The 25,498-nt window shown below is 43.0% G+C and overlaps 1 protein-coding gene across 17 annotated transcripts in view; it reads left to right on the top strand.

Annotated features, from left to right (window-relative positions):
* LOC111144685 (potassium calcium-activated channel subfamily M alpha 1) overlaps window positions 1–25,498 on the top strand; it is a 726,020-nt gene that overhangs the window by 471,184 nt on the left and 229,338 nt on the right. For all 17 annotated transcript variants that reach the window (XM_022499102.1, XM_022499098.1, XM_022499101.1 and 14 more), the window contains 3 exons: window positions 11,684–11,759; window positions 22,327–22,402; window positions 24,711–24,881. In XM_022499102.1, the coding sequence (XP_022354810.1) occupies window positions 11,684–11,759; window positions 22,327–22,402; window positions 24,711–24,881 (323 nt within the window). The remainder of the gene's footprint in view (window positions 1–11,683; window positions 11,760–22,326; window positions 22,403–24,710; window positions 24,882–25,498) is intronic.

The raw sequence follows: 25,498 nt of genomic DNA, 5'->3' as shown, positions 1-25,498 counted from the left end.
GCAGGGTGGGATGGGGAAGGGCTGAGGAAGAGGGAGAGAGAATCTCAGGCAGACTCCCTGCTGAGCAGGGAGCCTGATGCTGTGGCTGGATCTCAAACCCTGAGATCATGACCTGAGCGGAAATCAAGAGTTGGGCACTCAGTTGATGGAGCCCCCCAGGTACCCCACGCTGAATGCATTTTTTAACCATAGTCTCTTATTATACTATAGATTTCTTCTAACTTACAGTTAGCAAGTATGCTCTTTAAAATTAATTTAAGTAGAGACGCAGCATGCTTGGTGGGTATCTTAATGGTTTTAGATTATTCAAGTGATTACTCAGGTAGGGAAATTTGCTAAGTATTTGAGAAAAAAAATAAAGCTTCATTCCATTCGCATTCTGTTGACCAAAATAAACAAATACATCAAGGTAGATTCACAAGGTTAAAGAATACATAGTCCTAAACCACAGGTTCCCACATGTGGCTGCACTTTAGAATCATCTGGGGAGTTTAAAAATTCTGACACCCAGGTTGTACCCCAGACCAATTAAATCCGAATGTGTGGGAGGGGGAGGCAGGTGTCAGTATTGTTTTATTATCCCTGGGAGATTGCATTGGCAGCACAGTCTGAGAACCACTGCCCTGCAGCCTTGTTTTCTCAAAGTGTGGTCTCTGACCAAGAGCATCTGCACCACGTTAGGGCTGGTTAACTGTGCAGTGTCAGGCCCCATCTCAGACCCACGGAATCAGAACGTGAATGTTAACAAATCCTGTGATTTGTGTGCATGTGGAATTTGAAGAGTGGGTTTCTATTTTTTTTTTTTAAATTTTAAAAAGATTTTATTCATTTATTTGACAGAGAGCACAAGCAGGGGGAGCCGTGGAGGGAGAGGGAGAAGCAGGCTTCCTGCTCAGCAGGGAGCCCCCTGTAGGGCTTGATCCCAGAACTGGGGTCATGACCTTAACACAAGGCAGATGCTTAACACACTGAGCCACCCAGGCACCCCTGAATAGTGGTTCTCTAATGTCAGTGTAGCAAACAATGCCCCTTGGACTATTTATTTGAATAAAACTTTATTGGAATATAGCCATCCCCACTCATTTACAACAGCCACACCCATTCATTTACACACATTTACAGCAGAGTGGGAACTTGTGAAGGATCCTAAAATATTGGCTATCTGCCCACTTACAGAAGGTTTGCAATGCTTCTCAACCTTGATTGGTTCCTCAGACTCATCTCAGAGCTTAGGATTCCCTCTGCCTGGCTGAACCCAGGCCCATGAAGTCAGAATAGATGCAGTTACCAGTAATTCTTAAAACTTCCCAGGTGTTTGAAATATGCAACCAAGGTTCAGAACCACCGCCTTAAACGTATAAAGAGGAACGGCTGGTGCATTTAAAAAAAAATCTGTTTCTGTGTTGGAGGTGGCCATTTTTGAATTTTAACAAAAAGAAACAGTGATGCAAGACCGATGAATCAGGCCATGTAACAAACTTTAGAATCTGAAGAGAAAAAAGAAAAAACCCCACCTTAAGCAAAATTTTAGACTTAGAAAAATCCTTTCAACAACACTAGAAGAAGAATGATGAACTGTGGAAGATAATAGAGAGCATAATGTCCACAGCACAATAAAGCCTAGACAGACATACATACATATATATAAAATATACACACATATATAAAATTTTTATTTATTTATTTTAGAAAGAAAGATAGAGCATGAGTTGGGGGCGGGTCAGAGGGAGAGAGAATCCTCAGGCAGACTCCCCGTTGAGTATGGCGCCCGTAGCTGGGCTCGATCATAGCTGGGTACCTGAGCCGAAAGCAAGGGCCGGCCACCTAACCGACTGAACCACTCAGGTACCCCGACAAAGCCCAGGTATATTAATAAGATGAAGATACAGGTCATCTGGCAAAGGCCCCTATAAGGCACCTTAAAGAACAAGATAAAATGACTAATAATTACGTAAAAAGTAATTGACTTCATTTGTTGACATGGAAAAGGAACCTGAAGTCGTGATGCACTTCTGTTTGGGGCCTTTCCAAAGGTGAGGCTCCCTTTCCCTTCCACCTTCCTTCCCTCCTTGCCTTCTTTCCTTGTATCGCAGTACTTAACCTGGTGGGTATGTGGGCAGGTGACCATTTACACACTGGTAGAAATGCAAATTGCTAGCAGCCTTTGGCAAGAGAATCTCCGTGTTGAACGTGTTTACTTGAGCACTGATGTCTGCGGTTGGAACTGACTGGCAGAAGCCTATGCCAGGGCCATGTTTCCAAGCTTGGGCTTTGTGCAGGTAGACAGTTTTGAGTTGAGACCTGGCTCTGTTGCTTACAAACTGTGTGCTGGACGCACTGTCTTGTCTGTTTATCTTTAGCTATTTTTCTTCTGTTGTACTTGTAAACTATAGTTAAAGGTTTTGGCATGCAAGAAGTAATTAAGAGTACTAGACAATCAATAATTGTAGATTTCATCATTGTCATCATCATTTCACTGTAATTTAAAATAACAATAACATTATATATGGTGTGTGAGTGAGTGAATGTGTGTGTGTGTGTGTGTGTCTTTCTGGACTTCCTGTTTGTCTTTATATATGGTGTGTGAGTGAGTGAATGTGTGTGTGTGTGTGTGTGTGTGTGTGTGTGTGTGTGTGTCTTTCTGGACTTCCTGTTTGTCTTGCTGATTTTTCTGTTGAGTTGTATACAATCCTACGCTTTTTAATTCTGTGGCTTTGCATGATGAAATTACCATTTACTGAGTACCTTCCATGTGCCTGCCTGTATTATCAAAATACTTATTCTTCTGGTATATACTCCAGGGTACCTTTTTAAAGTTGAAGTATAGTTAACATATATTAGTTTCAGGTGTACAACATAGTGATTTGACAATTAAATACATCATGAAATGCTCACCATGGTAACTGTAGTTACCATCTGCTGTCATACAAAGTTATTACACTGTACTTTTCATCCCCGTGACTTATTTTATAACTAAAAGTTTGTACCTCTTAATCTCCTTCACTGGTTTCTCCAATCTCCCCACCAGCCTCCCCTCTGGCAATTACCAGTTTGTTCTCTGTATTCATGAGTCTGTTTTTGTTTGTTTGCTTTGTATTTTACGTTCTGTGTGTAAGTGAAATTATATAATATTTGTCTTTCTGTCTGATTTATTTCACTTAGCATAATACTCTACATCCACCCATCTTGTCACAAATGGCAAGATTTCATTCTTTTTGATGGCTGAGTAATATTCTGTTGTATATATATGTGTGTGTGTGTGAGATATATATATAGATATAGATATAAAATATATATAGAATTTTCTTTATCCATTCTTCTATCGATGGCTACTTCAGTTGCTTCCATATCTTGACTCCTTGACTCCTGTAAATAATCCTGCAGTAAACATAGGGATGTATGTATCTTTTCAAATTAGTGTCTTCATTTCCTTTGGGTAGATATCCAGAAATGGGATTACTGGATGATATGATATTTCTGTTTTTGAGGAAACTCCACACTCTTTTCCACAGTACCTGTACCATTTTATATTTCCATCAATAGCACATGAGGGCTCCCTTTTTTCCACATCCTCACTAATGCTTGTTATTGCTTGTATTTTTTATTGTAATCATTCTGACAGTTGTGAGGTGATATCTCATCATGGTTTTGATTTATACTTCCCAGATGATCACTGATGTTGATCATCTTTTCATGTGTGTGCTGGCCCACTATACGTCTTCTTTGGAAAAAAATATCTAATTAGGTCCTCTGCTCATATTTAAGTCAGATTATTTGTTTTCTTGGGTGTTGAGTCAAATGAGTTCTTTATATGTTTTGAATATTAACCTCTTTCAGACATCATCTGCAAATATCTTCTTCCTTTCAGGAGGTTGTTTTTTTTTTTTTTTTTTTTTTTTTTTTTTTTGTTCTGTTGGTTTCCTTTGCTGTGTAAAAGCTTTTTAGTTTGAGATAGTCCCATTGTTTATTTTTGCTTTTGTTTCCCTTGTCTGGGGAGACATATCCAGAAAATATTGCTAAGACTGGTGTCTGAGAGATTATTGCCTGGGTTTTCTTCTAGGAATTTTATGGTTTCAAGTTTCACATTTTGGTCTTTAATCAATTTTGAGCTTATTTTTGTGTATGGTATAAAAAAGTGGTCCAGTTTTATTCCTTTGTATGTAGCTGTCCAGTTTTCCTAGCACCGTTTATTGAAGAGACTGTCTTTTCCCTGTTGTATATTCTTCCTTTGTTGTAGATGAATTGACCATACATGCATGGAGTTTTTTCTGGGCTCTCTATTCTGTTCCATTGATCCCTGTGTCTGTTTTTCTGCTGGTATCATACTATTGTGATTACTGTAACTTTGGGTGTATCTTGAAGTCTGAGATTGTGATACCTCCCACTTTGCTCTTCTTTCTCAAGATTCTTTAGGCTATTTGGTGTCTCCTGTGGTTCCATACAAATTTTAGAATTATTTGTTCTAGTTCTGTGAAAAGCACTATTGGTGTTTTGATAGGAATTGCATTGACCTGTAAATTGCTTTGGGTAGGATGGGCATTTTAACCATATTAATTTTACCAGTCCATGGGCATGGAATATCTTTCCATTTATTTGTGTTGTCTTCAGTTCCTTTCATTAATATCTTATATTTTTCAGAGTAGAGTTCTTTCACCTCCTTGGTTAAATATATTCCTAGATATTTTTTCTTTTTTTTTTTTCAGATTTTATTTATTTATTTGATAAGCAGAGATCACAAGTAGGCAAAGAGGCAGGCAGAGAGAGAGAGGAGGAAGCAGGCTCCCTGCTAAGCAGAGAGCCCGATGCGGGGCTCCATCCCAGGACCCTGAGATCATGAGCTGAGCTGAAGGCAGAGGCTTTAACCCACGGAGGTGCCCCTATTTTATTCTTTTTGATACAATTGTAATTAGTATTGTTTTCTTAATTTCTCTTTCTGCTATCTCATTAATAGTATATAGAAACACAACAGATGTCTGTATATTGATTTTGTGTCCTGCAACTTTACTGAATTCATTTATCAGTTCTAATAGATTTTTAATGAAGTCTTTAAGGTTTTCTATGTATAGTAGTATGTCATCTATAAATAATGATGGTTTTACTTGTCCCTAACCAATTTGGATGCCTTTTATTTCCTTTTCTTGCCTGATTCTTATGGCTACGTCTTCCAGTAGTATGTTAAATAAAAGTGGTGAGAGTAGACATCCTTGTCATCTTCCTGATCTTATGGGAAAAGCTTTCAGCTTTTCACTGTTGAGTGTCATGTTAGTTGTGGGTTTGTCATATATAGCCTTTATTATGATGAGGTATTTCTCTCTATACCTACTTTGTGGAAAGCTTTTATCATGAATGGATATTGAATTTTTTCAAATGCTCTTTCTGCATCTATTGAGATGGTCATACCATTTTTATTTTTTATTTTATATGTTTTTTAAAGATTTTATTTATTTGTTTGACAGACAGAGATCACAAGTAGGCAGAGAGGCAGGCAGAGAGAGAGGAGGAAGCAGGCTCCCTGCTGAGCAGAGAGCCCGATGCAGGGCTCGATCCCAGGACCCTGGGATCATGACCCAAGCTGCAGGCAGAGGCTTTAACCCACTGAGCCATCCAGGTGCCCCGATCATACCATTTTTGTCTTTCATTTTGTTCATGTGATGTATCATGTTGATTGATTTGTGGGTATTGAACCATCCTTGGAATAAATCTCACTTGATCCTGGTAAATGATCCTTTTTGTATTTTTAAATATGGTTTGCTAATATTTTGTTGAAGACTTCTACATCTAGGTTCCTAAGGGATATTGGCATGTACTTTTCTTTTCTTTTCTTCTTTTTTTTTTTTTAATAGTATCTTTGTTTGTTTTTTGTATCAGGGTAATGCTGACCTCATAGAATAAATCTGGAACCATTCCTTTCTATTTTTTTTTTTTAGAATAATTAGAGAAGGATAGTTATTAATTCTTTCACTGTTTATGGAATTTAACTTTGAAGCCACCTGGTCCTGGACTTTTGTTTATTGGGAGGTTTTTTTTTTTTTAATTACAGATTGAATTTTGTTACTAGAAATCAGTCTTTTCTGATTTTTTTTAAATTACTTTTCAGTGTACTAGAATTCATTGTTTATGCACCACACCTAGTGCTCCATGCAATATGTGCCCTCCACAATACCAACCACCAGGCAGGCCAACTTCCCACCCCCCACCCCTTCAAAACCCTCAGAGTGTTTTTCAGAGTCCATAGTTTCTCATGGTTTTTTTCTATTTCTTTCCTGTTTAGTCTTAGAAGACTATGTTTCTTGGGATTTATCCATTTCTCTTAGGTTATCCACTTTGTTGGTGTATAATTTTTCCGAGTAATGTCTTATAATTCTTTGTATTTCTGTGGTATTGGTTGTTCCTTCTCCTCTTCCTTTTTTTTGGTTAAAGTTTATTTATTTTTTAGTAATCTCTACACCCAACAGAGGTTTCAAACTCACAACCCCAAGGTCAAGCGTCATATGCTCTTCTGACTGAGCCAGTAAGCACCCCTCTTCATTTTTTATTTTATTTATTTGCATCCTCTCTCCCCCTCTCTTTCTCTTTTTCAATGAGTCTGACTAAAGTTTATCAATTTTGAGTATCTTTTCAAAGAATGAGCTCTTATGTTTCATTGATCTTTTCTGTGTTTCTATTGTCTCTATTTCATTTATTTTTACTCTGATTTTTATTATTTTCTTCCTTCTACTAGTTTTTTGTTGTTGTTGTTGTAGTTCTTTTTCTAGTTCCTTCAGGCATAAGGTTTGATTGTTTGAGATTTTTCTTGTTTCTTGAGATAGGCCTGTATGACTATATACTTCCTTCTTAGAACTGCTTTTGCTGCATCACAAAGATTTTGAACCTTTATGTCTTCAGGGTATGAGCCAAGAGATGAAGGTACTAAGAGTGGGTGGAGAGCTTCAGCTCTGGTAGAGTTGCAACAGAAGCCTCAGCCAATGCCATGTAGAGTTCTATAGCCACATGTTTCTTTAGGGTTGTCCCAAATGGAAACAGGGCAGCGAGTCTTTGTCCCCACATCTACTGGTTATTTGGGGCCATCCCTGGCAAGTGTATAATCTTCGATGAGATCTCTTCATGAGTCAGGAAAGAATAAATATCTCTCTGGGGCACTTGGGTGGCTCAGTCAGTGAAGCATCTGCCTTCAGCTCAGGTCATGATCCCAGGGTCATGGGATCGAGTCCCGCATCAGGCTCCTTGGTCAATGGGGAGTCTGCTTCTCCCTCTGCCTGCTGCTTCCCTTGCTTGTGCTCTTTCTCTGGCAAATAAACAAAATCTTAAAAAAACGTAAAAAAGAATAAAGATCTCCAAAGAAGGGACCTGGGCTGTGCCTCATAATATCCACTACAGCTCATGTGTGTTATTCATTTAATATAGTCTCAGATATGATATAGAAGTGTTTTATTAGGATTCTTATAGTTAGTCATTAGTACTCCACAATATGTGGAGTACCTGTGCCCAGGTAATTCCAGCTTTCTAAACTAATACAGAGTACAGAAAATGAGAGAACCATCCATTTTAATTATTTGATGATATAATAGAGAAGATTACTATTTCTTAATATTTAAAGGAACTCACTTGAATTCATCTGAATCTTTGTGGGGGCATAAATCATGGTTTTTGGAACACACATATTTTCTTCTTTACATCTCGGTCGTAGTCATTTTCTGTTTTCCTGGAGTATCATTTTCTTTCAGAGGTTTTAAGTTTTAGGGAATAAATGATGAGAATACAGTATTATAAAGCAAAGAAGATGAATGATTTGTCAATTAGCCATGCCCTTTCCACTTCTCCCTTTTCTTGGTCTCCTTTATGGAATTTGATTTGCTGTCTGTGCTTCTATAGGACCTCTCTGGGTATAGCAGAAAGACCATTGTTTATGGCTTTTCCCTGGTTAGGAGGCTTCAGATGTCCTAAGGGTGTCAGCCCTCCCCTGTCAGGTGAGCCCTCAGCACTCATGGCTCTTTTCTTCAGGGCAAGACCATACTCCTTGGGCGGTCTCCGTGTTCTGAATGCAGAGTATGTACCTTTAACTCTCTGCTCATTCTTTTTCTTTCTTTCTTTCTTTTTTTTTTTAAGATTTTATGTATTTATTTGACAGAGATCACAAGTAGGCAGAGAGGCAGGCAGAGAGAGAGGGGGAAGCAGGCTCCCCACTGAACAGAGAGCCCGATGCGGGGCTTGATCCCAGGACCCTGAGACCATGACCCGAGCCGAAGACAGAGGCTTTAACCCACTGAGCCACCCAGGCGCCCCTCTGCTCTTTCTTTTTCAAAAGGCCGATTCATTTATTCAGCTTAGGTGGGTATTTACCAAGCACTCACCTTACACCAGGCTCTAATTCAAAGCCACGAGCAAAGCAGACACCAGTTCCTCCCCTCAGCCCACTGATGTTATGGATAAGGAGTCAGAAAGTAAATCACTTAGGTAAAGAAGACGCTAGTGCTTCCTCATGCTGTGGAGAAAAGTGAAGTGGGCACAAAGAGTAAGAATTTGTGGGGGGGTGGCAGAAATGGATAACAGAAGAAGGCAGCCAGGTTGGAAGGAGACTAATGCTGGGAGAAGGAGGAGGCCGTCAGATCTGCAAGGAAATGGGGTGGTGTTGCTTTATAGGTCCTTGGAGGACTTGGACTTTGACTCTGCGTGAAATGGGGACCTTGGAGGATTTTGAGCAGAGGGGAGTCATGATCTATTATACTGTTTACCAGGTTCATTCTGGCTGCTGTGCTGAGAATCGGCCAGCGGGGTCCAGGGCAGAAAGCAGTTAGGGAGCTGAAAGGTCCATGCTTCAGATGACTATCTCTACAGACAGTTTGGCTTGTTTTTCTCTCCTGTATGTTGTTTATCTTCTAGCGTCTCCCTGCTTTTTTATTGACAAAATGCTCAGATCTAGATCTACAGTTTACCTCTGGCAAGACTAGAGGACCTTGAGCTGCTGCATTCATTGTTTCCTACCCTTATTTCCATACAGCTCCATAACAAGGAAAGCTTTTATTCTATTATATTTTTATGAGTCACTTTAAAATGTGGGAGGCTGCAGACAAATAATAGAGGACACAGCAGTATCACCTACAGTAAAAAGGAAGAAATCCAGTTCAAAGTTTGGGTCATTTGTATTCTATTTTTGTTTCCATAAATGAAAAAAAAATATATGCAAATATATATGTATACATGAATATATATTTACATATATACTATATATGTAATATATGTACCATATATATGGTATATGTGCTATATATGTAATATATGTACCATATATATGGTATATATACTATATATGTAATATATGTACCATATATACTACCTATGTAATATGTTATATATTGTATATGATATATATGTGCGTGTATATGCACACACAGGATTTTTAGGCTGAAACTATTAGCGGCTAATATGACACTAAAACATCCTTCTGTGTCCTTACTGGTTTCAGTGCTGCTAGTCTTCTACCTCAAATTTCTAAATGTGTCACTTTATCTCCCAGCAGTGTGTGCCGATGATGCTGGACTGAGACCAGCCGTCAGGTTGGGCTGGATGCTTAGGACCAACAGTAGAGTTTATTATAAATATACCTCCCAGCCTCTGCCACTCATTCTGATTTACTAAGGCTTGAGAACTTTGAAAATATTTTGCACAAGCAATATATTTTCTGGGAGGTCCTCGGCTTTTGAAGACATTTTTTGTTTTTATTTTTATTGTTGAACAAGTGCTTGACAGGCATAAAAGTCTTGGGCCAAATTCTCCCTGTCTTAAGAGTCTGAGTGTTGCCCATTGTCATTTATATCTACTATCACATCATGTTGTATTTGTGGCATTCATGGTGACCCTCTCCCCACCCTGACACTTTGTTTTTTAATTTATGTTAATATTTAAAATTTGAAGAAAAGACTCTCGACATGAGTTTCTAAGAGCTGGTCATTCATTTTGGCTCTTAATCTCCAGTCCTTTTTTCCTTTCTAGAAAGTTCTTTTTGATTATGTCCCGCCCATTACTTAGGATCTACAGGTTGTTTGTACTTCCTTTTAGAACATGTTTTATTCATAAGTTGGATTTCTGTGATCTCCCCTCCATTTCCATTTTCTTAGATTTCATTCTTTTTTCTCCCTTTTCCTTATGTTCTCTGTGTTCTGGGATTATTTCTCAGGTTTGTTCTCTGCAGCGTTCGGCTGCGTTAAGTGAACCTTTCATCAGTTCTGTTAGGACTGTGTTTCGGCTCCTGGGCCTTCAGTTCATCAACATCCCCTCTCATCTCTGCACTTTCTGATTTAGTAAAAGTAATATAAATATCATTTGGCATAGAAAGCCAGCGTCTTCTGAGAAAATCTTCTGTTCATGAAGGTTAATCCTTTTTAGATGAGAAATTTCCCTTTTGAGCTATTATCCCTTTCTCCCTCTTGTGCAATGGGATTTTTTTTTTTTTCTCCCGCTCCTGGGCTTTGTGTTAGCCTTTCCTTGTCCCCTAATGCTTGAACAGGGCGAAATCTAACTGGGCCCAAAGTGGAGCCACAGAGTGGAAAACTTTGCATCTGTCTCCTTTCCTTGATTCATTGCAGTGACTCCCCCAGCCTCTTCCCACTGCTTCCTGCCTCACCTACGGGGGCGGAATAAAGTCTCACCCATCAGCCAAGAGCTACCTGTCAACAGTTTAGCCCACCTTGGGCTTAGCACTGCACTTGGCATGTGGGGGCGCTCGACAAAATGCTTTCGGAAAATCTGTACAAGAAAATCCCCTTAGCAAAGGGTGTGATATTGAAACTCTCTCAAAGCTGTGATGATCAGCATTTTGTCAGTAATTCTCTTACATGATGGCCAAGCATGCAAGCCCCATGAGTGACTCAGAATGTTTTTGACTCATGAATTTGATTTCAACAGAAATATATTTTACCCCAGGCTATTAAAACACAACAATAATTTATATTTTCTCTAATCCTGGATGGTATCTTCCTTCCTGGTACCCGTCCCTCTTCTGCTGTCTAGAAATGCTGGCTCTTGGTTTCCATTCAGCAGAGGTTGCCAATTTAGAAAGGACAGGCATTTATCTTGATGCTTAGTAAAAGTGGAAATATGTATGTTGTGGATCCTGAAGCTATGAGGTGTGAGATCTTACCAATTTGACTTTTTTTTTTTTTTTTTTTTTTTTTTTTGGAGAGAAAACGAGAACTTCTCTAGAAACTGGATCACACTGTGGCCTTTACTCTTCATTTTATCAGGTGAAGATAAAGTTTAAAAAAAAAAAAAATCAAAGACATCAGGTTATCCGATTTGTTTGTAATCTGCTCTTAGCATAAAGGTTACCTGGCCCCATTCCCAGTGTTTTTCAGAGACAAAATTCTCTCAAAAGAGTAGGCAACTTAGAAACAGCGCTTTAAATCTGAGATGAGCAAAGGAGAAGCCTCGTTTAACGGGGCTTTCCCCACCGGACCTTCCTCTACCGTGGCTCAAAACAGGCCTCCTTTAATGAGAAAGTTTACCAGCAGGGATTAAACCAGTCAAGAATCAGAATGAAGGACTATGACCAAGGTAGGGGATGGTTTAATCGTCTGTAAGAACTTCAGATCCCTTCAACCCTGGCAGCTGTAGATCAAACGGCTGAGTGTGAACATTAAAACCACGCAGTGAGAATAATGTGTCTCTATTTCATTTCTCTTTCCAGGTTTGAGATTTTTAAGAGCTCTCAGACTGATACAGTTTTCAGAAATTTTGCAGTTTCTGAATATCCTTAAAACAAGGTAAGATGTCCTTATTCCCTTTTTTTCCCCCCTCGTTCTGGAACCCCCACACCAGTTTGTACATATCGGGTGTTTTTGTTTTCATCACTGCAAGCTGAGAGTTCTGTTAGTCTCAGAAAGAGTGAACTCACACAGAGGTCTGGAGAAGGCACAGAGTAGGGCTCGGGTTGCTCTCTTCTGCAGGGCTGGGGACTGTCCGGTGAACAGAGAAACAGCTGTGCATGTGGGGAAGGAGACTGTTTTGGGGGGCTGTGCGGGTTGCTTGGAAATAGGCCACAGCATCTTGGAGAGATGGTGCCCAGTGGATGAGAGATCGAGCAACTCATTGATTGGGAAGTCCTTGCTCGCGGGTTCTAAATCGCCCCTTTATTACATCACTAAATAAGAAATTGAACCTGAACGTAAAAGCAATGGAAGCAGTGCTCTTTGAGAGGCAATCACAAGCCTCATACGGCAAACAGAAAATCATTTCATTTCAAAGTACATTTTAGATGTTCACTTTATAGCCATGGTAGTCCCTAGGGCTCGCTCTGTGAATTGCCTTTTGGGGAATACCTAAAAACCTCCCGCCGAATGTACCATGACTACTTCTGTTAACTGTGTTATGATCTGGAAAACACTACTGGACCAGGAGGAAAAAAATCCCCAGAGACCCCTTTCCAGATGACCTGCGGGTTTGCAGAGCTGGCCCGAAACCAGGCTGCCTTGATGAATAAACTAATAAAAGAGGTTAGACGTCCTCTAATGGAGAATAAGTATAGGCCATAAATTTCTCTTGTAGGAAATTACACTTTAAGAAGCTCACTGCTAATGTTCCATTTCCTCTGAGGTTGACGTGTTTGATAAATGATTAAAAACAGGACACTTCTGGATTTTGTGATTTATAATTAATACACCTGCATTTCGGGGGCCTTGGAGTCAGTGTTGTTTTCCCAGTTCCCGAGACGCTGGGACTCAGCCTCCCGAACCTGTCACTGCCGACACATGCGACAGGCTTTTGGCCTCCATCTTTGGGGTTTGCGTGTTTTACTTGTTTATTTTTTTTGTTTGTTTTGTTTTGCTTTTTTTTTTTTTTTTTTTTAATTCCACACTGGTGTCTTCCCACCAACTCTTCATGCCCATGTGGGGTAAATCCACTTCCTGTTATCCAAGGTAAAAAGCAAACGAGCATCTACCGCAATAAAAGTCCTCTCTAGTGGGTCCCTACCGCCCTGCACTTACATTACCCTGGGGTGAGCGTTTATTGATGTTCCATTTAATAGTATGTAGTATGCCTAAGATAGAGTGAATATTGTTACTTTTTGTATTTCTTCTGAGTGACAGTAACCTTTTTTGGTTCCTTCTCCTTTTTTATGGGTCTTGGGGGCAATGGGCTCTACTCCTGAAATTAGAAGTATGGATAAGCTAGTGACCCTCCATGCTTACCTGTGTCACAACTGCCCTGCTAAACTATATTTTTTAGGGTAGAACCGGTGTGTACCCAGGGCCACATGCAGGAAATGTATTTAAGAGACACTTGTTTTTTCTGGTGGGGAAGGCGCTATGTGGAGTTAACCACATTCTTGAACATGCTGTAACGCCCCTCATTCCCTGGTTTGTGTGTACACCATAAATTCAGGGGCTTTTAATTCTCTGACACCAGTGTTTTAAGAATGTGCCGTGACTCCAAGGAATAACGTGGAAAGAAAACTGTGTTCTCGTTTTTCTTGCATTCCGTATGGATTGTTTTTGGACTTGGGAAGACTGTAAGCCACGGGAATAAAATATCTTTCCCTGGACTTTTGTGAAGAGACCCATCAACTTCCCATTCCTTGGAGAAGCTTCCTCTCCTTTAGGTGCAGGAAATAGCACCAACATCCCGACTGATAACCCCACAGTTAGGCTGTTTCATTCTCCCAGAGCACAGGGGAGAGAGCCGAAGCAGCCAGCTAGGGTAAGAGAGGACTGTAAGTTGGGGGGAAAGCGGTCTTAGGGAGGAGTCCCAGGGTGACAGGCTGCTGGGGGTCTGCTCTCCGGGGGTCCAAACAGCATTTCCCCAGCACCCTACTTCCCACTCAGTTCAACTCTTTCTATGGTAGAGGGGGTTTTGAGCATAACCCCACAACTTGGACTGTGTCGGTTCCTGTTGCGTGTGTGGGTGACTGAGTTAATTCAACAAGCCTGAATTGAGCGTCCATTCGTACCAGCAGCCAGGCGGGGGCCAGGGTAGCATCCTGCTCTCAGAGAGTTCAAGGGGAGGGAGAGCCAACAAGACCTGTGGTGGGTTGGTGCTGGGACACAAGTATATCAGGGTGGGGGTGTGTGGCGGTGAGGTACAGAGGAGAGGAATGACATCAGGCTTGACATGAGTGTGGGGTGGTCAAGGCTCTTCTTAAGGAAAAGGGATTGTCTTAGGTGAGCTTCTGAGTGTTATCCAAGTAGGGCTGGGCTTGGGCAGGTGAGGGCCAGAAACCTCCAATCACTGAAGGGACAAAAGCACACAGGTGAGAGGAATGGTTCCTTGGGGGCTCTTTGAGTAATCCTGCCCTCTTGGATACTGGGGAGCTTTGGGCCAGGAAAACAAAGATGACATTAGGAAGGCAGGCGAGGGCCAGGTCCCAGGCCCCCAAGGGAACTTAACTTAATTGTAAGGACTTAAAATAAAACTTTAAAAGTTCTTAATTGTAAGAAACGTGACTTAATTGTAGAGGCTTTAGACCAACTCTGTGAGCCCATTCTCTCTTTGGATGCCTGGCTAATCTCAGCTTCTTCCCTCTGTGGACCCCTGAGCCCAGATCCTGAAGGCTCTGATGCTGAGAAGAGGAAGCCTTGGTTTTTATAGGGCTTTGGACGCAGGGTTTATTTCCTGGTGACTCCTCTGTACTCTGCTGTGTTCACGGTGACCTTCCAGGAGCGTGTGGGTGCAGCCCTGGAATCGCCTTTAGGGGGATTTTGTCTGGCTTTCTTGGGTGCCCCCCCCCCGACCGATCTGTGGCATTAGGTAGGGATAGAGACGTTGCAAATGTGATTTGAAATAATGGCTTGAAATTGCAGTTTCATTTTCTGTCCTTTGGCTGCCTTGCTTGGCAAAGAGCTGGAAGAAACAGAGCAAAGAAGTATATGGGGGAGAGAGAGAGAACTAAGTGGGCAGCAAAGGAAACCAGAGTGAACAGGATGACCGAGAAAACACAGATGAAAGCAACAAGTCACAGTGATGGGACAGCTTCAGGGCCATTCTTTAAACTGCCAGCTAATGGGGGGAGGGGTAGTGGCTACCTGGCTCCATGTCTGGAAAATGACCTATTGAAGGGAACAGAGTTCCCTCCATGTCATTGCCCAAGTTTTTGGCGGTGCATCAGTGGCCCTGCACCCTGGCAAGCAGACTCACCGAGGAGAGGGCGTGTAATTATTCTGCACCAGAGCAAAATAAGGAGCTCGGTTTTAAAGGCTGTCATTCCACATCTCATTTGATGTGTATATGTTGATGATGAAAACATGGGTCATCCAACAATTTGTTTCAAATGACAATGGCCTTACTAATTATTAAAGTAGACCGTGCTCGGGCTGTCTGAGTGGCTCAGTCAGTTAAGCATCCAACTCTTGATTTCAGCTCAGATCATGATCTCAGGGTTGTGAGATTGAGCCCTGTGGGAATGACCCTGACCCCAGGCTCTACACTGGGTAGGGAGCCTGCTTGGGATCCCCCCCTCCCCACCCCCTGTCCCTCCCCACCCTGTGCTCTCTGATAAGATATAGAAAAGCATAAAGGATAAAGTGTAACTTCCCCATCCCCACCTGTGGTTGAGACAAACTTTACGAGCGTTCTCCCATGTCACTTTTATTTCCCTCAGACTATTCTATGGTGCGTGTGCACCGTCATTTACCTAACCCACACGTTTTGGGGGGGCATTTGGAGAACTAAAATCATGGTACTACAAATATGACCTTGGAAACGGCTCCAAGGTTAAGTTCTTTAAGAAGAGTGTTCATTATGGAGATGGGTTCATTATGGAGGGGTTGTCCAGGTGGAGGCCACACCGTGAAGGCTCCTGGGCTTCTCAGATTTAACTCGGACAGTGAGAAGGGACCACTGAAGGGTTTAAGTAGGACAGGAATGTGGTCAGATTTACGTTTTAGAAAGATCGACTAGTCCACCAATTGTATGATGGGTTTGAGGCATCTAAAACTGGAGACCATTAGACCAGTCGGGGCAGTTGTCCAGGCACGTCGTAGCAGGAAATGGCCCTGAGCAGTGCAGGTTGGGGTGGAGAGCAGGAAGAGGGGTGGAGAGGTATGTAAGGGGCAGAATGGACAGAACTTGATTTTGCTTATAGTTCAGCCCAGTCATCTCATTGTGGTCTCATGAGTTGACTTTTCAGGGGTGGATACCTTGCATCTGTCCAGCAGAGGTAACAATAAAACAAAATAAAGCCACTGACACCTGGCTGTGCACTCAGCCACAAGGAGGAAAATAGTGGACAAGCCAAGCAGGGACAGATTTGCCCTGTTTTGTAGAAAGTGAATGACATTTTTCAGTGTTAACCAAAACATGTCTTCATAAATACAGTGAGGGCAAAGACGGTGCACGCTACCTCTGGGTTTGTAGCTATGCTTTCAGAAAGAGACAGACTTTCTCTCTTCCAGCATGTGCGTGGTCCTGGAAAGATCTCCGATCTGCAGGAATAGAAAGACATCTGTGCCTGCCCTTGGAGCATTCACTGTATCCAGTCATGTAAATTTCTCTACTGACTATTGAGAACTCACGAGTTGGGGACCCAGAAATGATAACAGACAACATGAAAATGATTTTATTTTTTCTTTTTTTAAAATTTAATTTAATTTTTTTCAGTGTTCCAAAATTCATTGTTTATGCACCACACCCAGTGCTCCATGCAGTACATACCCTCCTTAATACCCACCACCAGGCTCACCCAACGCACTACTTCCCTCCCCTCCAAAACCCTCAGTTTGTTTCTCAGAGTCCACAGTCTCTCATGGTTTGTCTCTCCCTCCGATTTTCCCCAACTCACTTCTCCTTTCGATGAGTTAGGTTCTCATGATAAGGTCCGAGTCCATTCCTCCCTCAAGGCAAGAGAAAGGGACTTAAATGTGAATGGTTCCAATATTCTAACTATTCTAACCACTGGGAAGTTCGTGTTTGGCTCAGCCCCAGTGACCTTGGTCACAGACCTATGCCTATTTCCAGTGACCCTTTTGCCACACAGAACACACAAACTTAACCCTGCTACCCTCTCCCTCCTCCCAAGGAGTCCTGTGCGACCTGGTAAGGTTCAAATTTCAGAGTATAGAGAAAGTCCACTAAGAATTAATCTTGCGTCCTTTTCACAGGGCTTTTAGGAGATTGGTTGTACAGTTTAATTTGGAAAGCAAATTCCTGATGCTAGCCATCTGTAATGATGTTAATGCCATAAAAATAATCAGATTTCAGTGTTGAATATGGACTCTTTCCGCAGCAATGATGAACCGTTCTACGCACAGCAAGAATTCCCTGAAGCACTATTAATAGCATTATGACAATCATTTAGAAATTAATAATCATCGTATTTAGGTTGTTTTTCCAAAGCACCAAGAGGCTCGAAGCCTACAATAGTTTTAATATCTCAAGAGGGCTCTGCATGGTGATTGGTCAAGCGCTGCTTTGTTCGGGTTCCAAGGATCTGGGAGTGTGCAAGTGAACCAGCTTGTTATTTAATTATCCTTTTGGAAAATGAACAACACGGATTTTCCTTGACGTACAATAGGGTCACATCTGGATGAACCCACTGTAAGTCGGAAATACCCCAAGTCAAAGATGCACTTGTTACACCTGACGTCTGGAACATTGTAGCTTAGCCTAACCTACCTTAAATGTGCTCAGAGCACTTAAATTGGTCCATACCTGGGCCAAACCATCTAACTCAAACCCTCTTTCATAATGAACTGCTGACTATCTCACGTAACTTACTGAATATTGTACCAGAAGTGAAAACCAGTTGTTGTGTGTCGGTTGTGTGCTCCAGTGATCATGTGGCTGACTGGGGGCTGCAGCTCACTGCCACTGCCCGGGGTCACAAGAGAAATCATGCTGCCTATTGCTAGTCTGGGAAAAGACCAAAATTCAAAACACAAAAATCTCGTGTCTCTGAAGGCATGTGGCTTTCACACCGAGAATGGTATAAGTTGAATGCTTGTGAAGTCAGGGACCATATGTACATGCTTCTCTGAGATGCCAGCTACCTGTTCCTCATCTGCTTCTCCCTCTCCCGTGTTAGCTCACACCTTGGAGGACTCACAAAGTAGAGGAGTGTGCCAGAGTTTGCCTTCCCACTGAGAAACTAGTTGATATTCCAGCTGCAACAATGAATGGAGTTCACTGGCTATCAGTGTTTCTGCTTCTGATGGCTCGTTGGGTGGATGCCTTAGATCCATACATTTTATTTCTACTCTGACAGTCTCTGGGTGGGAGAGGTGGGGGCTTGTCCTTCGAGAGTGAGAATGCTGTGAAAGTCCAGTGAGTGGGCCTCTGGGGTTGACAGGCTGCTCTAGGGAACAGAAAGGCAAGAATTCTGGTATCTCTCTGCTCTCAGGAGAGGCTGAAATAGAAGATTTTAAACATTATTTTGGTGAATTGGTGATTTCCATTCACAGCTTCAGAAACTACCTAGAGATGGTTGCATGACCCATGGTAGCATCTGGGAAGAGAGACAAAGGCCAGGATTTAGCAGATCTGTGCTTGCCCTTGTAAACGCCAGGTCCATCCAGAACCTGCAGAGCCATGGAACTAAGCATCCTGCTGAGCACAGTTGGTGGTGGTACAGGATCCACCCTCTTTTCTTAGGTAGAAATGGTCCCGGACCTACTTTACAGACCAGATCAATTGTTAGATTCTCCAAGAACAATTTGGATTTTACCCCTCCTGTCCTGAGCAGATGGCTTTAATTGTGAGGGACAGACTCTACTTTGAACCAGCCTTGATAATGACAGGGATTCGAGACAGAATTAGACATGTCTAGATCCAGAGGTTCAAAGTTTCCCATCAGGATTCTGCTTTTCTCTTTATCCCTTCCAGGTCACGTTCTCAGGCAGGCTTTCTCCAGGGCAGATGGCCTTCCAGAGCCCCAGACTTATACTTTTTTTGCACCTGAATCTCAGAAGGAGTCAGATTCTTTCTCTCCCACTCCATTCCTTAAAAATGCTTCCAATAAGCCCTACCTCATAACCATTTAGAGCCGAGAGTTCCTCCATCGGCCTGTGTGGTACAGGCCACCCAGGTAGGAGAAGTGGGAGCCTTTGAGTGACATCCGCCCAGGTCAGAGGCTGAGGACAGGGCTGTCCTTGAGGAAGGGATGTGGGAAACCAAAGAGCAATAGACACAGAATCCTGTGTGGCTTCTCCCAATTATTGCATTGGGATTATATTATAGGGCTTGGGTCAGACAGGGCTGGTTTGAATATTAATCCCACCGCCTACCAACCGTGTCTTCTCCGGCAAGCTGCTTAAGTACACCAAGCCTCAGTTTCCTTATTTGGTTAGCAGGAACAGTGGTAGTACCTGCATCAAAAGGTAGAATGGTAAAAATCTGAGCAGAATGAAGAACTCAACACGATGCCTAGCTCATATAATAGGGACACAATAAATATTGGCAATTTTTATAGGCAACTCTTATAATCTGGCAACTGTCAAGATGACTAAGAATGACGGAGTGGATATTTTTATTGTTTTTCTGTTTTTGAACCAGAAGGAAGTCATTCCACACATTTCAAAAGATCAGTATCAAACAAATTTTTAAAATATTTGGCTCTATTTTCCTGGAGTTGTCAGAACCAACTCTAGAAAAAACTAAGACCATGGGCTACTCTGCTCAATTCTGTGAAGAAAAGACGATTGAAGAAAAAGGCAAGCTGGGCTCTAGCCTCGTCCCCTGTTCTGGAACTGATCATCTGACCTCCACTGAGGGACTCCTCCTTCAACCCCCGGGCTACCCTAGACCGCAGCCCCCTCCTACCTTCCTCCACATAGTGACCCCAGGATAGATATAGTTACCAGAATTTTTCTTTTCCGTTCTTTTTTTGTGAAGTTCAAGAGTTTCATCAATATGTCTAAGAGAGTCTCTCTCCTCCTTGGGGCAGCTCTTTCTGAGCTTTTCCTATCCTGTGCATGGAGCACAGGGACAGACCAGGGAAGACTCTGATGGACACCAGTCTATGACTCTGTAGGCCAGGGGCCAAGAGGGCTTTGTAGTGCCCAAGAGGGTGCACTCTGGTCAGAGTGGCCTGGCTCACATTCCAACTCACTACTTCCTGTGTGGGTGATGTCACAGAGTCATCATGAACAGTAGAGGAGGGAATACACCGGAAGTACTTAGAATGGTGAGCAGTGTGAACCGTTGCTGTTTATTACTGTTACTATGTCCTTTAAACTCTTGGGATTTAAATCATTGGTTCCACATGAGAAAGAAGTAGGAGAGGGCAGAGAACAATCAGTCAAGAATGATGGGTAGAACCACCAAGGGGTGGCATTCCACCGCTACAGAGAGACTAAAATAGGTAGAAAATAGAGTTTGTTTCCACAAGATACAGGCAGGAACACAAGAGACAGACAGCGATCTAAAACAACATTACAAAAGTTGTGTTCGGACAATGGGGTTGATTACCAGTGAGTGGCCAGAAGTAAGAGCCAGGAGGAGTCCCTTCGTATCCCAGGTGCAGGGACGACTTTAACAAGGATGTGGGGATTGAATCAGGCTCTGAAGAAAGGGAAATGTTTTCAAAGATAGGAAGGAACATCTTGGGTAGTAGAATAAACAGATGGAGGCCGCACGTTTGGCTGTGACGGAGGTTTCAAGAGTTGATGTTGAAGAGGTGGAGGGTGAACCCAAAACTTCAGCAGGTGTTGAGGAGGGAAGGAGTTTGGAAACAACATTTTAATCAACAGGGAGCCTTTGGATAGGGAAATGACCTGTCAACAACACTGTTCAAGGAGCTAGACCCCAGTGGGAGTGAACGGGGTGAAGCCCAGAGGGAAGAGTGCAGGGGGAGGGACCAGTTCACTCAGGATTTATGCATAAAGGCCCTACTATGTGCCAGGCACTCACTGTACTCACGGATCCAGACAGACAAGGCCTCTGCTTTCAGGGTGCTTAGACTTTAGTGAGTCCTAACTGATCCACTCAAGGACACTGATGGATGCTGACATTATTAGGCAGGAGGTTGTACAGGAACAGGATATTCATAGAGTCTCAGATTCTCACTGCATAGATGACATATTAATTACAAAGGGAAGTGGACTCCTTTTGGTAGCAAGAGTTCACGTTTCCACCTTAATCAACTGACTGGACCTAGTGTAATTGAGTTGAGATTTTCTGATGTGATGCGAATATGGGAATTCTATAAGATAGCTGACCTGAGTGCACTGAAGATTAAATGTCCTGGGAAACCAACGAAAAGGTTAGGGGGGCAGGTGAAAGGAGAAGAGAGCAGGGGTTGGCAAACTATATAGTCCAAGGGCTAATCCAGCCCATTGCCTGTTTTTGTAAATAAAGCTTTATTGGAATGCAGACACATCCTTCTCTTACTGATTTCTGCGCTATAGCAGCAAAGTAGGATAGTTGCCACAGCGACTCTGTGACCGGCAAAGCCTAAAAGATTTACCGTCTGTCCCTTTATAGAAAAAGTTTCCTGACTCCTGGAATAAAGAAAGCAACATAATAATGAAATGCAATTTCTGAATCTCGACTGGTTCCTGTATCAGGATAAAAAAAATGAAAATATCACTAAACAATTTCAGGGCAACTGGAGAATTCTAAAGAAAGAGTGTATTTTATTTTATTTTTTTTTTAAAGATTTTATTTATTTATTTGACAGAGATCACAAGTAGGCAGAGAGGCAGGCAGAGAGAGAGAGAGAGAGGGAAGCAGGCTCCCTGCTGAGCTGAGAGCCCGATGTGGGGCTCGATCCCAGGACCTTGAGATCATGACCTGAGCCAAAGGCAGAGGTTTTAACCCACTGAGCCACCCAGATGCCCCAGAAAGAGTGTATTTTAGATGACATTCCTGAATTCACATGAATTTTCTTGGGCATGACAACTGTAGAGTGTGTTGCATGGTGTCCTTCTTAGATGTTAAATGCTGAAGTATTTAAGGGTTACGTCATGATATCTACATTATATTTGTAAATGTTGACATTGTATTTGTAAATGATACAGCCAAAAAAAAAAAAAAAAAGAATAGAAAAAGAGAAAAAAAAGAATACAAACAAAATGTCCAAAATATTAATTGCTCACTCTAGAAGAAGGGCATGTGTTTATTATACTGTTCTTTCCATATTTCTGTAGACATAAAAATTTTCAAAATAAAATTTAATTAAAGAAAAATTAAACCCATTTTCATGGCCCAGATGTCATTTTTCCATAGGCTGTGTCCCTACCTACCAATGCAGGATCTTCCAGGACCTTCCTTTATGATGGAGGAAACACTGGGGACTAGAGGTGGGCGGCCTGTGCTTTAAAGATTGCTGTCACTCTGGAAGGCAGCCCGGACATGGTCTTCTCTTGTAACTTGGGGATTTTGCTTGTTGTCTCTTTTGCACAGTAATTCCATCAAGCTGGTGAATCTGCTCTCCATATTTATCAGCACATGGCTAACAGCAGCGGGGTTCATCCATTTGGTAAGTATCCTTGACGAGGCTTTAGCTCTGGCTTTTCTGCAGTAAGTCCGTCCCTGCGTCATTTTTTGACTTAAACTTTTTCTCTCTGAAGGAACTTCAGCCTCGCTGAAACTTCAGCCTCGCTGTAGGAGCAGGAGAAGCAACTGCGCCATTGTCTGGGTTTCCAACCCTTTTACCCTAAACTAGTTCCAAATGGTGAATGATGTTCGCTTCATTAACCTGAGTTTTTCAGTTCACTGGTTTGGTGGATTTTTCACCCTGTCTGCAGTAACCCAAGTAAGCCACAAGATGGCAGTGCGTCCTCAGCCAACACTTGAAAAGGTCTTCGCGACAAGGTTGGGCGTTTGACCCACATCTCTTAATAAACAACAAATACAGATGCCTCAATTTCTCTCCGCTTCCCCCTTACAAAAAGCCACCTCTGATTCTTTTGCCTGATTACTTGTCAAGTTATTTTGTATCTCCAAAATGTTAATTCTTCTAAATTAATCACTCTTTGAAAGGCTTCCATTATTAAGTCAAGTTATTTGTACCTCCTCAAGGAAGACCTTTATTCCTGCTTTTAGGGACCACAGCTTTTGTTGGAAGCGTGTTTCGCACAAGCACAAACTATTAAAACTGGAAGGAGCCTTATCTCACTCTGAAGCTTTGAGCAAATGTGCCTTCCCTTTACTAAGCCTCTAGCTGTGTTAAGGGGAGGAAGGTGCCTTTAGTCACCTCCCATCATCGGGATTTATGTAATTATTGTGGGAGGCGGGCCTGGAATGGAAGCTGGGGCTCTCCTTCAGTCACTAGATCTGAGGGCTCCCCGCCCACCCTTTTATGCTGATGGAATTCTGGGCTGAAATCACTCTTAGTAGGTAATAACCTCATCACCGTATTTGTTCTTCGGTAGTCCCGTGAGGTGAGCTCACCATACATTTTGGGAAGTAGCTTCTGCTCCACCAGGAAAGCTCCATGAATATGGCATGTTGGGCTCAAGAAGTGATGTGTAGGGGCACCTGGGTGGCTCAGTGGTTAGGCCTCTGCCTTCGGCTCAGGTCATGATCCCAGGGTCCTGGGATCGAGCCCCGCATCAGGCTCTCTGCTCAGCAGGGAGCCTGCTTCCTCCTCTCTCTCTGCCTGCTTCTCTGCCCACTTGTGATCTCTGTCTGTCAAATAAATAAAATCTTTAAAAAAAAAAAAAAGAAGTGATGTGTGAAAGAGGCTAGGTTTGTTTTGGAAGCTTTCTGCCAAGGAAGAACCAGAGGCTTGGTGGATTGGGGTTGGGGGCTGGCTGCCCACACGGGCCATGCCGGTGGGTCATAGGCACTGCCCATGTGGTGTACGGCAGGGCTGGGATCCTGGGAAGACCTGGAGATCCAGTCGCCTCTCTCCCTCTCTCCTGAGAGTAGTAGCTTGAGTGTCTCTCCTGCCTCCCTCACAGCTTTGTTGGTGGATCAAATTGATGGAAAGGTAAGGTGTTATGTGAACTTGCGTGCGCTGCACCCCTGGGGACAAAGGGCTCCCAATTCATATACTCTCCCTTGAGCGTAAGTATTGCCTCTAGCTGATTTGCCAACCGCAGAATTGAGTTGTTGCTACAGAGATCAGAAACTGTATGCTGCACAAAGCTGAAAATATTTACTATCTGATCCTTTACAGACAAAGCTTGCTGACCCTCAGTCTGAGGGGTTGCGCAAAAGCAAATTGTTCTCAAGAGCTCGACTTTCGTGCACTCAGGGAAATTCTTGCCCTCTGCGGGGTAGAGCCATCCCTGACATTCTGCAAAGCCAGGAGAGCAGAGTCAGACTCCGAGAGATGCTGATGGGGGTTCAGATGTAAGGTCTGAATGAGCGAAGCCCACCAGGCATTGCCTTGGTCAAAATGATGAAAAGAGGAGGCCCTGGTGGGAGAGTCTCGAATTTCCTTGGGAGCGCATGAGCCAGGCCCTCAGAGACTGAACAGGAACTCACAGAGAAAGGTCAGGGCAGGGCTCTCTGGCTCTTTCCTTGAAGGTAATGCTGTAAAACGTGGCCGGGGGCAATGCCTTCAGACTCTGCTGGCTTCAGATCTTCAACAATGAGAAGAAAACCGGAGTAGGGATATTTTATCTCTGCTCTTTCCCCTTCTCTGCCCCATCAGCCTGGAAGACAGGTGTGTGTCACCACCCCACTTTCACCAGGACCTGTGCAGAGGTTCCGAGTCATTGCTCCAGAGCTCACCGGGGTCACAGACACCTGGTGCTGAGGCTGCTAGAGGTTTTGGTTTCCTGGTATATCCTATGCACACAATGTCATCTTTTCTCTTCCCTGTCCCCTTGCTTTAGGTGGAGAATTCAGGGGACCCATGGGAGAATTTCCAGAACAACCAGGCTCTCACGTACTGGGAATGTGTCTACTTACTCATGGTCACCATGTCCACTGTTGGCTATGGGGACGTTTACGCAAAAACCACGCTCGGACGCCTTTTCATGGTTTTCTTCATCCTCGGGGGACTGGTAAAAATTCTTTATTATGATGTCGATTTTTATGGTCATTAATATTTTCTACTATCCGTTTCCTTAAAGCTTTGTATTTTAGATTCTGTGTTTCCGCATTACCAGCAAGTGATCGCCTTAGTGTTACCCCTGGGCTAAGTAAACCCAAACGCAATGGTGACTTTCCTGCGTGTTCCTTAGGTATGTTAGACTCGTTTCCCAGAGACCCAGGCGCCCTGCCCTTGCCGGGGTCAGCCTTTTCACCGGAAGGAAACCTAATGGTCTTCCAGAAAGGGATGCTCACTTATTAAGTGAGAGTGTCTGTCCCTTGGTAACGTAATTCAGCAGCTGATTCTCAGGGAGGACAGCTGCTGTCCCCGACCCAGTCCACACTGTGGACACTCTCTAGACAGTTTGCGGTTTCAAGAGCTCCCCCACACCCTTCATGATCCTCCCCTAACTTCCAACAAACACTGTGGCTGGGGCCTGCCCTGAAGAGTAGGGTCCCCGCGGAGGACAGGAAGCCTAGGGGTTTCCTGCAGGGGGACGTCCTTGCGTGACCCCAGTGTGGTTTCCTAAGCAGCCGACCAGCTCCACGATGCAGCGACCCTTGGGGTGCCCCCCCCACACACACACAT

This window comes from Enhydra lutris, unplaced genomic scaffold (genome assembly GCF_002288905.1).
Source record: "Enhydra lutris kenyoni isolate GAN:26980312 unplaced genomic scaffold, ASM228890v2 scaffoldscaffold12, whole genome shotgun sequence".
In the NCBI taxonomy this organism is placed as follows: domain Eukaryota; kingdom Metazoa; phylum Chordata; class Mammalia; order Carnivora; family Mustelidae; genus Enhydra; species Enhydra lutris.
This window is presented reverse-complemented; position numbering and strand designations above follow the sequence as displayed.